Source organism: Lissotriton vulgaris, chromosome 5 (assembly GCF_964263255.1).
Source record: "Lissotriton vulgaris chromosome 5, aLisVul1.2, whole genome shotgun sequence".
In the NCBI taxonomy this organism is placed as follows: Eukaryota; Metazoa; Chordata; class Amphibia; order Caudata; family Salamandridae; genus Lissotriton; species Lissotriton vulgaris.
This window is the reverse complement of record NC_141693.1, coordinates 324,420,553-324,437,180: the sequence shown is the minus strand read 5'-3', so window position 1 is coordinate 324,437,180 and position 16,628 is coordinate 324,420,553. Positions and strand designations below refer to the sequence as shown.

Here is a 16,628-nt window from a genome sequence, read left to right as displayed (position 1 = left end):
CGTTTGTCTATTGCTTGAGAAAGGCAGGATTAAAAAGACTAGGCTTTGAAATAAGGACATTTGCATGAAGTTTTTTAAATCAATGAAGATAAATGTGGAGTTCATCACTCCCTTACCCACCACTCAAAAACAAAATACACAGCCAACACTTAGCATAAGCAGGAAAGTCATGAACATGTTCCAAATAAGAAAGGTGATTATTAAATGTATTGCGTACAGTTCAAGCCTAGCTATATGCAAATCATACTTGACCATGTACCTCATGGGAAGTCCATCCCGAAATGCCAAGCCAGGTCTTCCCTGAACCGGAAACATGCATCCTGGTCGGTACTGGGGCAAATTTATGACATTGTTCTGCATTCTGTCCATCAATTGTTATTTTTGCATTTGTCACCCCGAGTGGGACGGGTATGCCCAGACGTGGGTCCCGTACCCTCCATGCCACTGGAGTCAAGCTATCCTGGCTGATGAGGGCTGAAAGCCCAAAACCAGTCCTAGGAAGCTTGTTTCCAGTCAAGGGAGGACCTGCCTGGCAGTTCAGGCTGGACTGTTCCCACTGAGCGCAGGATCAAGACTGATTTGCATATGGCTGGGTCCAAACTGGAATGGCATGGTGAGCAAAAGAATGATGGATTTGGGCCCAGAGCTCTGTACTGTGGGGGAATATATGACATTGTTCTGCATTCTCTCCATCAATTGTTCTTTTTACAGGCTAAATAGGGCATACCATGTAACAGAAGTAAAAGGGCCTGTCCTCATAGGAGGTTATATATGAAGACAAGGCGGTACTAAGCCTATTAACAAATCAGAAGTCAGCATTTACAAAGGACAATGACACAAAAAAGCCAATGAAAAATATGGGCGGAGCTTAAAATCCATACTCTAATACAGCATGTCTCGCCGAGCAGCACATGTGCCGTCCAGGCTCTATCTAAACATCTTGTATTATACCTCACTGGAATTGCCTAGCTAGCCCCCCTCACCAACCATGATCTATAGAGTAAACTATAAAAAGAGGTGGCAGTGAACAAACTGCTGTCACACATCCACATAAATAAATATATTTTCCAAACAGCAAGGCCAAAGGGAACAGGTGGTGCTATATCATTCGGTGCATCACCACTAGAGGTGGAAGTACAAGACGGTTGAAAGCGTCCAAGAGCTACAGTTGAAATGACAGAACCACACAGCTATATTCATATGCACAAACCTGCCGTTATAAGCCAGTTAGTAGTGCATACAACAATAAATTCATCTCCATACAGATTTTTTTTTTTTTAAACTGGACAACAGAGCACCATGTCAAAGTCTAAATACATCAATGTGCAAAGGTGTTATCATGTGAAAAGACGTACAGTTCAGGCAACAGATAGCTTCTAAAAAGCATCCAGCCAACATGTGCTTAACCCGCTTAGTGACTTCTGCAAGGCAGGAGAACGTCTGTGCGTCAGTTAGACTTGAAGAACTATCCAGCCAACATGTGCTTAACCTCCTTAGTGACTTCTGCAAGGCAGTAGAAAATCTGTGCGTCAGTTGGACTTGAAGAACTGTACAAGTGAATGGTGGAGTTGGGCACTCCACAGTAGAAGGTGAGATGGTTGTTGTAGTCAAAAGGTGATATGAGTGAATTAGAAGATGTAGAAGTGTGATACAAATTTTGATAATATTCAGCTATTGTCACAATTCAGTCTAGGAAGAAATGTAGTGCCTTGTAGTTTCTGGAAGTCTCAAGGGTAGTATAGTTTAATGAATAGTTGGTGGTCAAAGTCCTGCAGAACTCTTTTTATACTATCATTGTGATTTATACACCATCTAACAGTTATTCTTTGAATCAGTCATATTGGATCTGGTGGAATCCTTAATATCCAAACTGGTAAAACTGTGATTGTAAAAGGCTTTCAGTGATGGTTCAAGGGATACCATTATACTTAAAATGTGGGAAGGTTGTATGAACTTCAGTTAAGTCAGTTGGCTTTATCCTCATAACATGTCAACATGAACTGGCTGCTCGCTTAGAACATCACCAAAAAATGTCCTCCTACTGTAGCAAGATTGGTCTGATCAAGTGCCGGACTACTTTAAGATACAAGAGAGGCCACTAAGAGGGATAACCAGCGCAACCAAAACAAGTATTAGCAAACTTTTATCAAAAGACTGACAAGGTCTTATATAGTTCAAGTCTGGGAAAAGATACAAATTCCATCTACTTTGGGTGAAACTGCAAAAGTTTATCATCCTTTGCTCTGAACGGCATCAGGTGAAATAGCTCCTTGGCAAGTTGTGGTCCTGAAATGTACAAAACTTTTAAGTGAATGTCATTCTCCAGTACAAAGGGCCAATAAATGCAACTTGCACACAAGGCAACGATTGAATACCAGAGCATATTTCTGCAATGCAGACCACACGCCTAGGAGGGTACCAAATGCCTCACAACTAAAGAAACACCTGAAAAATCAAGATAAAGGGGCAAACCAACAAATGCACAATCAGTATATGGGCTCAAGAGATTGCAATATGCACAGCGTGAGAAAATTCCACAGTTTTATGTAAAAAATTGAGAAAACTGAGCGATTTCAAACTCTACCTAGGTAGATTATTGCATGGTAGAGACCCTTTATTTAAAAATCAAGACAAATCTAGCTTGTATGCACAGATGAACATCCATGACGTCATTTAGGACACATTCCTACCTTGATCTTGCCAAATTCCAGTTGCGTCTGCAAGGTGTACATCTGTTCCGTCCTCTCCATTCTGCGTGCCCCCTCGTTGCATTTCCTAACCAGCTATTAAAACAGAAAACTAACCAATAAGAACTCCTTTGTGCAGTCTTTTCCACAAAGTACATATTTTATAGAAATTTCTGTTTTTGATCCTTCCCTTATTAGTAAAAAATGAACCTAGTGCAACAGAAAGAACAATCATAAGGTAACGTTTTTAAATGTAGCGCGTACAACCGCAGTTTTATTGTTTAGCTCTGCTGTTAAGGACAAGTGTTTTCATGAAACAACAGCATGCATTTCATTGTCCACGGAAAGGTGAAAAATCATCCTAACAAAAATTCCAATGTATATAATCCAAATTACTCCCATACATGGACTTGTATTCCAACTACACATTACATTATTGAAGAGTTCCATGAACACATGGCCGGAAATCCAAAGGCCCAATGCATCTACAAGGGCATGAAACTCAGAGGTGACATGCAGCATTCTTTAAAGTGTAGAGTTGTGCACATGCTATTCGATATATAGTAAGTGGCGTACCCCTCCCCTCCCCCGGCCTATGGGCTTTGTTTTGCATCTGTGTCGGGGGACAGCGGAAAGACGTTTTTTTTAAAGTGTGGGAAGGGTGTAGCAAATTGACCTGGGCCTGGTCGATATACAACTCCTTTTGTCACTGACTGTCTGTTAGAGGAATGATGGCCTTGGGACGCCGCCTAGCCACCACCTGCATGTACAGAGACAAGTTGTGGGACAAAATGGGGGTGGGATGGTGTACGTGGAATCTTCTCTTTTTTAATCGGTTGCTTCGACTTTTACACTTAGGCCTAATATGGAGGAGGCAGAGACATGGGCATGTGCTGAGAGCTACTACTCAGGTGTAATAAGTTTTCTCAAGAGTGGTGAGATCATTCTCTCATTACAGGTGTGCCATGAATGTGCCTCTATTAAGAACAAAATGATCGGCAGTCCATGGAAAAAAGACATAACCCAAAAATAGTAGAGGACCTTTAGCACAACTTGATAGTGTGAAATAATCAAAGAGGAGAGCTGGTGACAAGTGGTACACGCTCGTCGCAGGTTTGGAAAGGAGCAGGGTCTTACCTTGCTGATAGCTTTTAAGCTTCTGGCAGTGGCTTCATACTCCGGAGAGCAAGGATCGGTTTTCTGACAAATTGTCTAGAAATAATTAATAAACAAACATGAATTTCTTGTACACTTAAATGCCTTGCTGGTCATCACAAAACGCAAATCTTTTCGGCAACCCTGTTTTCCTTAACTCAGGTCTGCAGCCTGCATACATGCATCATTTATCATCACTCATATGGCTCTATTAAAATGCTGCACCCGACACGTCCAACAAGCGTATTCCACTATGGTAACATGAATGGGATCAGCACAGATCAAGTCTACTAGAGTGAGTGCAAAGACTTAGCAAACCTGCTCAGTGTTCTAGGTGGTGAATGAATACTTCTTTGCACAACAATGTGGCACTTTTAAAATCGCATGGAGAGAAATGTTCATCCCTTCCTAGCGTCTTTGTTTTTTTGATACTGCATTGGCTCGTGTCAGGTACAAGCTATACAGGATGCCTACTTGCAGGAAATCAGAAAGACATTTAATTAATACACCTTTTTGTGGTTGAAGATAACTTTACAATATTTTAATGAAATCTTTTCTTTTACTTAAACTATGATATTATACATTTACTAGGTAATATATATTTTCTAAAGCTTTATTTTATAATAGGTAATTCAATTTTGCCGACATGCCTGTGAGCCCAAAGCTGTGTCCTCTATTGTGCCACATTCAGACATTGGCATGTCAGATTCCTTTTAGTCGAGGTTTAGCAGAAAAGGCTTATTTATAGGCCAAGTCGGTATTTTTTCTCTACGAATTTACATGTGCACTTGCATTGAGTCCTGAAGAAGTTAGTGCTCACAGTAGCTAAACCAATTTTCTTCATGTTTCCTTAATTAGTATCCTTCAACATTTTTGTCGCGATTAGGTAATACATTTCTCTTACGTTTATGAAATTGCCTTAGAACCTTTTCGTGCAAATTCTATATTCTTTTAACGTTATTTCGGCTTTTAATACTGTTTTCTTTTAACAATTGTTGCCAATGTGTCTTGACCTCTGCCCCTGCTAATATGCCAGGGATATCGATCGTGGTACCAGAGTGTCAGAATAGGCAGACTATGTAAATCAGTTCCATTTAGATTAATTGAATTCTTATGCCTGGGGCACCTCTGTAGTAAACAGTGAGAAAGTCCTGCTTTTAAGTAGTATTTGGAAAGCCTTTGAAAGGTTTCTCTGGTCACAATGTTGTATATGCTGCAGTACTTACCCGCTATAAGTGCTTTGTCTTCTGCCACTCTATAGGGTGTTTGCACATTCTCTTTTACTCTTGGCTTTTTCTAATACCCTCTAACGGACCCACCCACTCTTTTGCCCATCACATATCATTTCCTGTGACACAAACACTGGGTTAGTAACACTGAGAAAAATGGGCTATTAAGTTGTTCAATAAAAACTTTTTAACCTTACAGTTTATAATCCTCTAAGGCATTACACAAGCAATTGCCGTGTGTTAACCATTGAAGAAATTATCTAATTATGTCATTTTGTATAGCTTATTCAAAATGTATACGATGTGTAACATATAACAACGACAGCAGAGGATATGTTATTTGTGCTTTTCATGCTCATCTAACATCTCTAGAAGTGTTTTCATTCTCTTGTACCTATACAATGGCACTTAACCCACATTTGTAGTTTTTATTTGCATTATATGTTGCTGTGTATCCCTGTTGACACAGGGACTGTGTTCATATGTATTGGTTTGTTGCATTTGTTTTGTTTCAGTTTCTTGTCTTGTTTCATATATCTGTATACATTTAACACATTACAGCCCTGAAGAAGTCCATTTGTATGTGGACGAAACACGTTGGCTGCTTTTTTGATACACATTGACAATGCAACAATACAGAGAAGATTTTCAACTACTTCTGGAACTATGTGGATATATTTGGAGTTCGAATTAATATTGTAGAAATGGTGCACCTCTGTTTCCTTTGTTTACATGCTTCTAAGTAGTATTTGGAAAGCCTTTGAAAGGTTTCTCTGGTCACAATGTTGTATCCTGCTGGTAGAATGTCCCATATTGTTTAGGAGAAGCTGTGATTGGTACACAGGCTTACAACTTCCAAGCTTACAACTTCCAAATAACTGGTCTTTTGCACTAGAGGAGGTTTAATACCATGTTATTATGCGACATGAACCTTAATCTGACCATTTTTATAGGGCTGCCAGTCCAGGAAATTATGAATTTAGAAATCAGAATTTTAGGAATTGAGGGATGCTCCCTATGGCTCCAAGCTCGTGAAAAGGGAGCTGTAGATGAGCCCGAGTGTCTGAGAATCAGCAAGTCGGGCCCAGGATCTCCTAAGAGATCATTTTTAACATTACAACATTTCTCAAGAGTAGCACAAGGAGGTCCATGTTCACCTGAATGATGTCCAGACTCTCCATCCTTTTAAAAACCATTGTAAATACAGTTATGTGTGCTCATCCTCACACAAGAAGAATTTAAAAGGAGGAAATTGGTGATGAAGGAGATTAGTCTTTGAGGAGCTAAGACAACATGACTTCAAAGCACATGAAGACGTTGAACATCAAAAGAAAGACAAGTAAAAAGACAGGCAAAGCAGAAAAGGACTCAAGTACAGCCTATTAATTCTTCATCCAGAACTAGAAGGTGGTATGAGCTATTAACCAGCTTCCCCAGTCTAAGGTCTCAGATCCTTAAATTGACTTTGGAGAGTTTAGTGTTGAAGTGACTTTGGAGAGTTTAGTGATGAAGAATGCTTCAGATATTTCAGTATATATATATATATATATATATATATATATATATATATATATTACCTACTGGCGGTAGCCAGTAGGTATATATAGTTAGGACCTAGTTTCATAGGAAATCCCCAACATTCTATTGGGAATAACTTTGGCGCTGGTTGATGAATCTTCGCAAATTTCTCAAAGAAGATGGCTCGCTCCGCTCCGCTCCTTCCCTGAAAGTTTGGGGGGGATTCGTCAAGTGGGGGCTGAGAAAAAAGGGGGGTCCCAAAACGTGTTTTCCCCATGTTAATTTCCATAGGACCTTTAGACTCGGCTACAGCTTGAACCACTGAAGGGAATTACACCAAACTTGTCAAAATGGTAGTGTCTGGTACGCAGATCACGCTTTTTGTTAAATAGTGTAAATCCCTCCAGTAGTTCCTGAGAAAATTAGAAGAGAAATCATATATATCTATAAGCGCGCACAGTGCGCGCACCCCGCGATTTTTCGCGATTTTTTTTGGGGGGGGGGGGGGGCTTAGGGGGCTTCTCTCTTTCATTTACATGTTTTTAATTTAATTTCGAGGGTGCCCACGCCTCGTTTTGCCCCCCGAGATCACCGCCGCCGCCCGAGCTGCCTTAAGATGGCGGCCGCCTGGTTGTGGGCGGGGCCGGGAGGACGTGGTTTCCGCGGGCATCCTTCTCAAGGCACCGAGATGTGATTGGACGTCATGGGAGGGACGCAGAGGAGGAGGGAGGGAGGCAGAGGAGGAGGGCTGGGGGAGAGAGGGCACTGTGCATACCAATGCCGAGGGAGGGCGAGGCCGGCGTAGACTGCTGAGGAAGAGCCGAGGAGGGGGACGGCGGGGGAGACCGAGGAGGCAGAGCTGAAAACCGCCGGGGGAAAAAACGCAGGAGGGAAGTAAATTACGAAAGATGCGGCGAATGAGAGAGGAGGAGGGAGAGAAGTGAGAGGAGGGTAGAAATGTCATGGGGAGAGAGAGATAGAGAGGGCAGCCTTGTCCGGCTGCACCATGGGCCTGCAGGACCCGGCCTCGGGCAAGTCCGGTGCCAGAACCACATCATGTCCGGATGCTGTGCATAGCAGGCTTGGTATGCGGCACTGCCGCATACAGGGTGCTCGCAGGGCGGCCGGCAGGGTGCAGCACCCTGGACTCAGACTGCCAGGGTCCATCGATGGCAGACCACCAGGGTCATGGCAGACACAGAGCTGCAGTGAGTCACACCAGATGGCAGCAGTTATGTGCTTGGTGACAGGGTGTTCTGTTGGTGATGTCACCAGTGATGTACGCAGTCATTTGTGGCGTTCTCATTAATGTGTGACGTCATGAGCCGTGTATCAGGCAGGGTGATATTTTAGTACCAAACACGTCTGGCAAACTGTGCATTGAAGTTTTGGAGACCAAAGCTAAAATCTTTAGCTGACATTATTTTCAGGAAATGTCACGTTGTGTACGTTTTGTCATCATCATACGTTAGTTGGCATGTCTGCGAGAACCAGCACGCTCCACAGCAGAGGTTTTTATTGAACAGTGTTTTGGTGAATGACAATAGTTTTCACAGCACACACTACACACAAGTCACATGCATGTCCTGTCGCCCGGAAGCCACGCTCTTAATCAGTCACCTCTGTCCAAGGATTGCCAACTTCCTTAGCAACAGATGCCGCCGTTCGTTTATCTTTTGCTGTTCTGGAGCAGCCAAGAGCTCCGAGGTGAAAAAGAATGTTGTTAATTTATGAGGATTCTTTGGTAACGTGACAAGTAGCCCCTCTAATAATCATTCTGAAACGATTTACATAGCTCTCAAATACTTTTAACAGTTTGCTTTATGTGTTTGTTGTTTTAATTTATGTTTTAGAAGGAATAAATACTGCTTTTCCCAACATTTTTACCAGTCTGGACTTAGAAATATATGGCAGTCCGGTAAAAAAAAGGACCAGGTGCCAACTTTACCCTAATGTTATCCTCTGTACAAGTCCTGCGGACTCGTTGCAGTGTCCATCTGTACTTCAGGGCGCTCTGGCAGTACCAAAATATGTTTAACTTCTAGCAGTTTCCTCAATTAGAAGGATTACAATATCGAAAACAAATGTTACCTCTCAAACTTTTTTCCATCAATTTAAATTTTCTGCCTTATTATTGCATGATACAACAGTAGCAGTCTGTATTTTATTACTGAAATGCATTTCATGTATTGCTTTTTGTATATATATTTTTATAATCAATAAGGTTACAATAATTTATATTGAAAAAGAACCCCAGTAGAAGGCTATGTTTTACACTCAATAGGGAAGATATAACATCAACTCTTTGAAAGTATGACACAGATATTTTTTATTTCTTGCAGTTTCACTTATTGAGAGTGTCTCCTTAGTACCTCTTCATATATGGCGGTCTGATTTTGGAACAAGAAATCTAGCCAGATCAGATTCAACCAATCAATCAATTAATATGCATTTATAAAGCGCAACAGCTACCTCATTGGAGGTGTCACAGCGCTAGTCGTAGGAATGCTACAGCTTCAACTATCCTCAAACACTGCTCACCCTGCACACTCACCCACCATTTACTACGCACAGTCACCCTGACATTGTGCAGGCAGTCTGATACTGCTCACCCACCACTCACACAGTCCACCATCCAGCCACCCATCCATCCACCATCCATCCAGCCACCCATCCAGCCATCATACATCCATCCATTATTCATTCATTCATTCATGCATGCATGCATCCACCCATCCATCCAGCTATCCACCCAACATGCATCCACCCATGCATCCATCCATCCACCCTGCATCCAACCATCATGCATCCACCCAGCATTCATTCATCCACCCACCCACCCACCCATCATGCATTCACCCATCATGCATCCACCCAACAATCATTCATCCATCATGCATCCACCAGCCATCCATCCATCTTCCAACAATCATGCATCCATCCAACACCCAGCCACCCTCCCACCCACCATTCATGCACCCCATCCATCCACCCACTCATCTATCCATCCTGCATCCATTCATCATTCATGCATCCATTCACCCATCTATCATGCATGCATCCATCCATGCATCCACCCAACAATCATTCATCCATCATGCATCCAACCATCGTTCATGCATCAAAAATCGGATCCCTAGGGCTGCTCAGGTGGTCCCACAAGGATATTAACATATTTAAACGTTATCCGCTAATAGAATTAGCATTTTCAAAACCTTGCAAACTCACTGAAAAAAACATAGGTTTCTGGCCTTATTGAGGTAGGAATTAGCATTTAAAAAACCTTTGAAATTCACTGAAAAAACCATAGGTTTTAGGCCTTATATAGTTAGGAATTAGCCTTTAAAAAACCTTGGAAATTCACTGAAAAAACCATAGGTTTTAGCCCTTATATAGTTAGGAATTAACATATAAAAAACCATTGAAATTCCTCCTATATAGTTAGCTGGACATTTTATTGATATAAAACCAATGAAATTCGACATATAGTTAGTTGCACTAACTATATATTTCGCGCATCTGCAATCCAATGCTGATGATGTCACATATTACATCATTCATGACATGGTCAGTGACATCACGGATGACATCACTGATGACATCTCATTTAACATCAATGATCACACCACTGATGATATACTTCATGTGATAATACAATGCACCTCCTTACACTCTAATATAACTTCTGTTACACCTAGTGTAAAATACAGAGTATCATTTTTTAAACTATTGACACACCAATACCATTTACTACATACGCACTCACTGATTCCTACGTCTACACACACATTCATTCATTCACCCATAAGGTCACTCGTACATACAGTCACTCATCATTACAACACTATCATATGCACTCATACACCTATGCAGACACTCACACACTGCCACTCATCCATGGAGTTACTCACACACCTAGTCAGTCCTGTAAAGAATCAATCACACTTTGATTTCTTAATCTATACAGTTAAACACAGAACAGCTTACATTTTCACAGATATACTAACGCATACTTACTCACTTATACAATCAAATCCTTCACCCATACTCTTATACATCCACTCATTCTTCAATATGTAAAACATATTTAAACTTTACAAAAACACACAGACACTGGATGATGTCATCAGTGATGTCATTTGAGATGTCATCAGTGATGTCACTGACCATGTCATGAATGATGTAATATGTGACATCATCAGCATTGGATTGCGGATGCGCGAAATATATAGTTAGTGCAACTAACTATATGTCGAATTTCATTGGTTTTATATCAATAAAATGTCCAGCTAACTATATAGGAGGAATTTCAATGGTTTTTTATATGTTAATTCCTAACTATATAAGGGCTAAAACCTATGGTTTTTTCAGTGAATATATATATATATATATATATATATATATATATATATATATATATATATATATATATATATATATATATATATATATATATGTTTTTTTAAGCAGATCAGATTGGAAATATTCACATAAACAAGCAAAAAGAACAATACTACATCGTGGCCTTGCTGAGACTGAACAACGGGACATACACTCCATATCAACACATATTCCAAATATGAAATATGTATCTATCTCACAGGTGCACTTGGACCCAGATGGAGCTCTTAATGGCCAGATGTACATGCTTTTAGAATAGCAACTGCCAAATAGCGATTTATATTTGAATGGCTATTTGGTAATTGCTATTTTACATTTATGAAAGCTTTATTTTTTAATTAATGATTCATAGTGGATCGCAATTCGGCCTACCTCATCAATATTGATAAGGTAGGTCACAATTTGCACTAGAAATAGTCACCATCACAGGGTTGGTGGCTTGCCTGAGTCAGCAGCCATTCAAGTCTGTGATTGATTTTTAATAAAGAAATCTATATTTTTGCAGCCTGTTCCCCCCTAAAGGATACAGGACTGTGTTTATAAAGAAAAGTATTTTTTTTTTGGTCTACGAAGGCACAGTGGTCTTGTGGACCACTGCCTCCTCTTAAACTTTGTTTTTTACATTCAGAATGGGAAAGGGGTCCCAAAGGGACGTACTCCCATTTGCAAATGGGTTACCACCACATGCTTGTAGTCAGTAAAGTATTAACGTTTTGCAACTGGAATTCATTCGTAAAACTGGAAGCCCCTTTTAAGTACTGAAACGGTATTTGGTCACAAACCCAAATTGAGAATCGGTAACAAGCGATTCAGATCACTCGTGAACACAAAGATGCTGCCCCCAGTTTCCTTCAGTACTCAATGACTGCTCCATTAAAACCAAATACTGATCAATTGACCTGCACTTTCATTTAAGAATTATGCCACATGCCCAGCCAGCCTCCCCAGCCCCTTTACCACATACATCCATTAGCAGTGGCATCCGAGTAACTCGCTGCATGGGAAGAATAAGGAAGGAGATCATGGGTAATCCGCCACATTCTGGTTTCATTTCAATTTGTTTCAGTGTCTCCTTAAACTTCTGGTTGGTATTTCTGAAATGACAAAAGTAATTTTCCTACAGATTAGCACATATATGCAATCATATTATGGGCACCTTAGCTGGGACTCACCAATGATGGTGCAAGCTTCTCAAAGTTATGTCCCTTTCTGCTACAGTGGAGATTAGCTGAAAAGACACACGAGGTAGCACAGAGGACAGCTGGCAAACTCATGCACAGATGAATGGGTAAGTGGCAGGCTGATGACTAATGTGTTCTATTAATCTCAAAAGATTTTGAATACTTGGAGCTACTTTCATATACTTTGAGAGTGGGTTGAACCATTCCAAGTCCATAGGTCAAAACACCTCCAAAAATGGTACCATGCATAACGGTCACATTCCACTCAAAAGAACTTTACTCAAAGCAAGGACACTCCGTAAGAAAGCAGTTGCTGCTGATATACATGCAGATTGCGGAATTCACTCAAGGCCTACCAGGTTGTTTAGCGGCTAGAAAGGTTGGACAAAGAGGACATGGAGTGACTAAATCACCGGAGAACTGTCAGAGAAATGGCCTCCAAGTAGGAAAAGGGTGCTGACTTAGAGAGAATGGTGATGGAGTACAGAATTACGGTCAGGCGCAGAAAATGTCTTGGATTACTGCACAAAGTTAAACATTCATCAAAACAAGTTGCTGCAAGACCCAACAACATTTGTCTACATAGTTTTGCACAAAAGTCTACCGGAAACTGTTCATTGAAGGGGCAATAAAAACTTGTTCAGTTACAGTCATGCACTTAACCGGTTGTATCGTCCGGCTAAACAGCTAAAGTCACTATATTCTGGCTTGTTCGCTCTAGTCCAGGCTCGTGAGGAATAGTTTTAGACAAGAGGATATCTTAACTGTGAATAAAAACGGAGAGACTCCTGAAAGGGATAGCTCCGTTTTGAGATGTAAAACCAAAAAATGTTGAAGAGGCTCTGGTGAGCCTAGCAAACCAATTGGGGATTGCAGAAGGAACAGGAAACACAAGAGCCTCACTGAGAGCAGGGATATTCAACAGGCAATATTTAAAACAAATGAAGACATTGAGAACACGGTCTGCTACCCCTCTTTCTTCGAAATAAATTATTAAAGCAAGGGTTTTTAGCAAAAGTATTTGCATCACAATGATGGATGTAGCAGAATAGTGCTCATTTTCTTAATTTTGCCATGCATTTCATTACTGTTCATGCATTACAAACGTTTGTTGCAAAACAAGTAGAGCGCTTTAGGGAGAAATATACTACAGAGAATAAATGAAATACATTAATTAAATAAACGATCTCTTTTTGTACCACTATTTTCGCCTGAAATGTAATTACACAGCTAGCCACTAGGTGGCACAATTGACGAAACAGTGGAACATCCATTACTTCATGAATACTTGTTTGTGCAGGCAACAGATGTAACGGCACATGGAAAGAAGGGTAAATAATCGCTTTTAAAGACTGATAAGTTAGACCTAATAATATGCATCTATGCACTCACACACAGTGTGGCTCACTGGTTAGAGGAGGCAGACCCTGATGCAGAGGTCAGACCGGGACCAGGGTTCAATTCCCCGCCTCGGCGGGTCTTGAGCTCAAAAATGTCCACGGACTCGTTAATTCTCGCCTCGGTGCCTACTCGAATCATGTGTTCACACTCTGCAACTCTGGGCAATAGCTTGCTTAATCTCCACTACGGCCCCACCGCGATGGGATGCCTGGTCTTCACCTTGGGGATGCCCAGTAGGGGTTATCTCGCAGGGAAAGCCAGGACGGGTTCCCAAAGCAAGCGCTAAGAGACCTCTCGGTGATTTGGAGCTATATAAATCGAAATTAACATAACATAACGTATGTGTGTGAGGGAGTAGATATAAACGTCTATACACACATATACATCTATTTCTACAATTTCAACCAGAGCCCCGTTTGCAAATTTGTATGAGACAGAGAGTATGTGTGTGTGTACACACACACACAGCCTCTCTCTCTCTCTACTCTCCATCTCTCTGTCTCATATAAACACACACACACTTAAAAACTGGGATATGGGTCTAGCTCACGTCTCAGTGCACCTTACAATGGGTGTTTTCTTGACACCTGCCGCAGCGCCCATGACCTAAGGACTAGGGCTTTGTGAATCTGCACCACCATACAGACAAGTATTTGCAATGCAATAGGTCTCGCATTTTAGGAACTTTGACCTACTGCTATTGTAAATGACAATGCTTTTTTTTATTGCAGGCTTTTTAACAAAAAAAATAACAGGTATTGCCATTTACAATGCCAATAGCTCAAAGTCTCGCAATTGCGAGACCTATTGCATTGCAAATGCATTAGTAAAAATGTAAATAAAAGCGGGCGGCATGCTGCGAGGTAGAGGGTGGAATAGGGGAAGAGTATTAAACAAAATAGTGCTCACCGATTTATAAAGCAGGCCATGTAACAACACCAGTAAAAGGTCCAGTCGTTATGGGAGGTAAGAAATGCAGACAAGGCAGTACTAAGGAGGTACTAACAAGCCTAGTAACGACTCGGAAGCCAGCGTTCACCAAGGACAATGGCACAAACCAGTTAAAAATATGGGCTGAGAGTGGGTGGGGCTTCAAAGCCACACTCCACTACTGTTTTAACTAAGTCTTGCATTTGTTGTATGGTTACCACCTCCAGGCATTCCTGGACCTCATCCCAATACCGTTTCACTTCTGTACATGCCCATATTATATGTAGAAAGTGCCCTGTCAGCCAGCATCTGCTGCAACATTTATCTGTCACAATTTTCCCCATTTCGTGGAGTGCGGTTTTGGTATATTATGACCTATTAAGGATAAGTATTTGGATCCACTAAAATATGATCTTATTGCTCCCTCATCCTTAGCTCTCAACATTTCCTCCAAATCCTCTTCCTATTTATCCAATATCAATTTCTGAGTCAGTCTTCAATTTGACTGATACGTCCAGGAAATAACCCACTATTTTCCTATATATCAATGAGATTTCATTCTTTAGTAGGGGCTCTTCCAGGACGGTGAACATCTCTGTATCTGCCAATTGGTATTCCTGCCTGAGTGTTTCCATCGAAACCCACCTGCTCTCTTCTCACACATCCCCCATTTTTAGGTCGTGCCTGGGCAGCGCATGCGCTGCTCTGCGAGGGATGCTGTATTAGAGTATGGACTTGGAGCCCTGCCCACTCTGTGCCCATATTTGTATTGGCTTGTGACACTGCCTTTTTAAATGCTGGCTTCAGATTTGTTAATAGGCTTGTTAGTCCCTCCTTAGTACCACCTTGTCTTCATTAGTAGCTTCCCATGAGGACTGGCCTTTTTACTTCTGTTGTTACAATGTATGTCTTACTTAGTCTGTAAGAACTATTTCTTTAATGCGTTTTTCCTGCTGCAGATACAACATGCTTTTCTGCAACATTCAGCCCGCCATGCGAGCTTTCACTGTTGAAACAGCCCGGGACAATGGCTGCTGAGGACTCGTATTTACAAGAGTTTGAGCTATTGGCATTGCAAATGACAATGCCTTTTATTTATGTGTTAATTTTCAAAACAGAGAAATAAGGCATTGTCATTTACAAAGCCAATAGCTTAAACTCTCGCGGATGCGAGACCTATTGCATTGCTAATGCTTGTTATTACGATCCCAACCCACTTTAAGAACGCTTTAGGCTTCCCTACCTCGGCTAGGGCACCACTATCCCACAGTAGTGTTTCTTCCTAGAAATTGTGAGGCCTCTCTCCAAGCCCTTATGACAGACTGAGTTATGCAGCATATCTTGACAAATATGGTTTCAGTTGAGCCCTATTTTATTCAACCTATATATGGTCTCCCTGATTGACCTGATCTCCTCCTTCAACATAAGTACAATAGCGTACGCCGACGACACTCAACTAGTTCTAGTACTGGATGAAGATCCTGGAAAAGCAGAACAGAATCTAAAAGAGTGTCTGACGGCGGCCTTTGTTTGGATGAACAACAACCATCTTAAATGCAAAACTGCCAAAACGGAAATCCTGCCCTTTGGTCAAAATAACTTCTTCTCTCCTGGTACATGTTGGCCAAATGAGGTAGAAGCCCCCCAAATACCATCAAGGCAGCGAGAAATCTAGGAATTAAATTTGATGAGTCCCTCTCTTTTAAAGAGCAGGCAAGAGAAGTGGCTGGCTCATGCTTTAACATCGTTAAGGGCCTCAGGAATTTTTTTGATCTCCTGCCCTTATCAGCCAGACGCACTGTTGCAGTGGCGTTGATCACATCCAGACTGGACTATTGTAACAGCTTATACGCGGGGGCAAATAAATCTGCCCTGCATAGACTGCAGATGGTCCAGCACGCGGCAGCGAGACTGGTTCTCAGATGGCCAAGAAAATCATCGGCCTCCGCTGCGTTATATGCCCTCCACTGGCTCCCTATTCAGTATCGTATCCTATTTAAGGTTCTAACGCTCACGTTCAGAGCCTTTCATAAGCATGGTCCTCAGTATTTGTTTTAAAACTTTAATCGATACTTTCCCACCGAGCACTCAGATCTGCAACAGCCAATCTGATGATTGTCCCAAAA

The 16,628-nt window shown here is 41.4% G+C and overlaps 1 protein-coding gene across 2 annotated transcripts in view; it reads right to left on the bottom strand.

Annotated features, from left to right (window-relative positions):
• Positions 1 to 16,628, bottom strand: part of ARHGEF16 (Rho guanine nucleotide exchange factor 16) — a 340,813-nt gene that overhangs the window by 49,424 nt on the left and 274,761 nt on the right. For both annotated transcript variants that reach the window (XM_086921558.1, XM_086921559.1), the window contains exons 8-10: positions 11,955 to 12,084; positions 3,825 to 3,899; positions 2,691 to 2,783 (exon numbers count right to left, since the gene is read on the bottom strand). In XM_086921558.1, the coding sequence (XP_086777684.1) occupies positions 2,691 to 2,783; positions 3,825 to 3,899; positions 11,955 to 12,084 (298 nt within the window). The remainder of the gene's footprint in view (positions 1 to 2,690; positions 2,784 to 3,824; positions 3,900 to 11,954; positions 12,085 to 16,628) is intronic.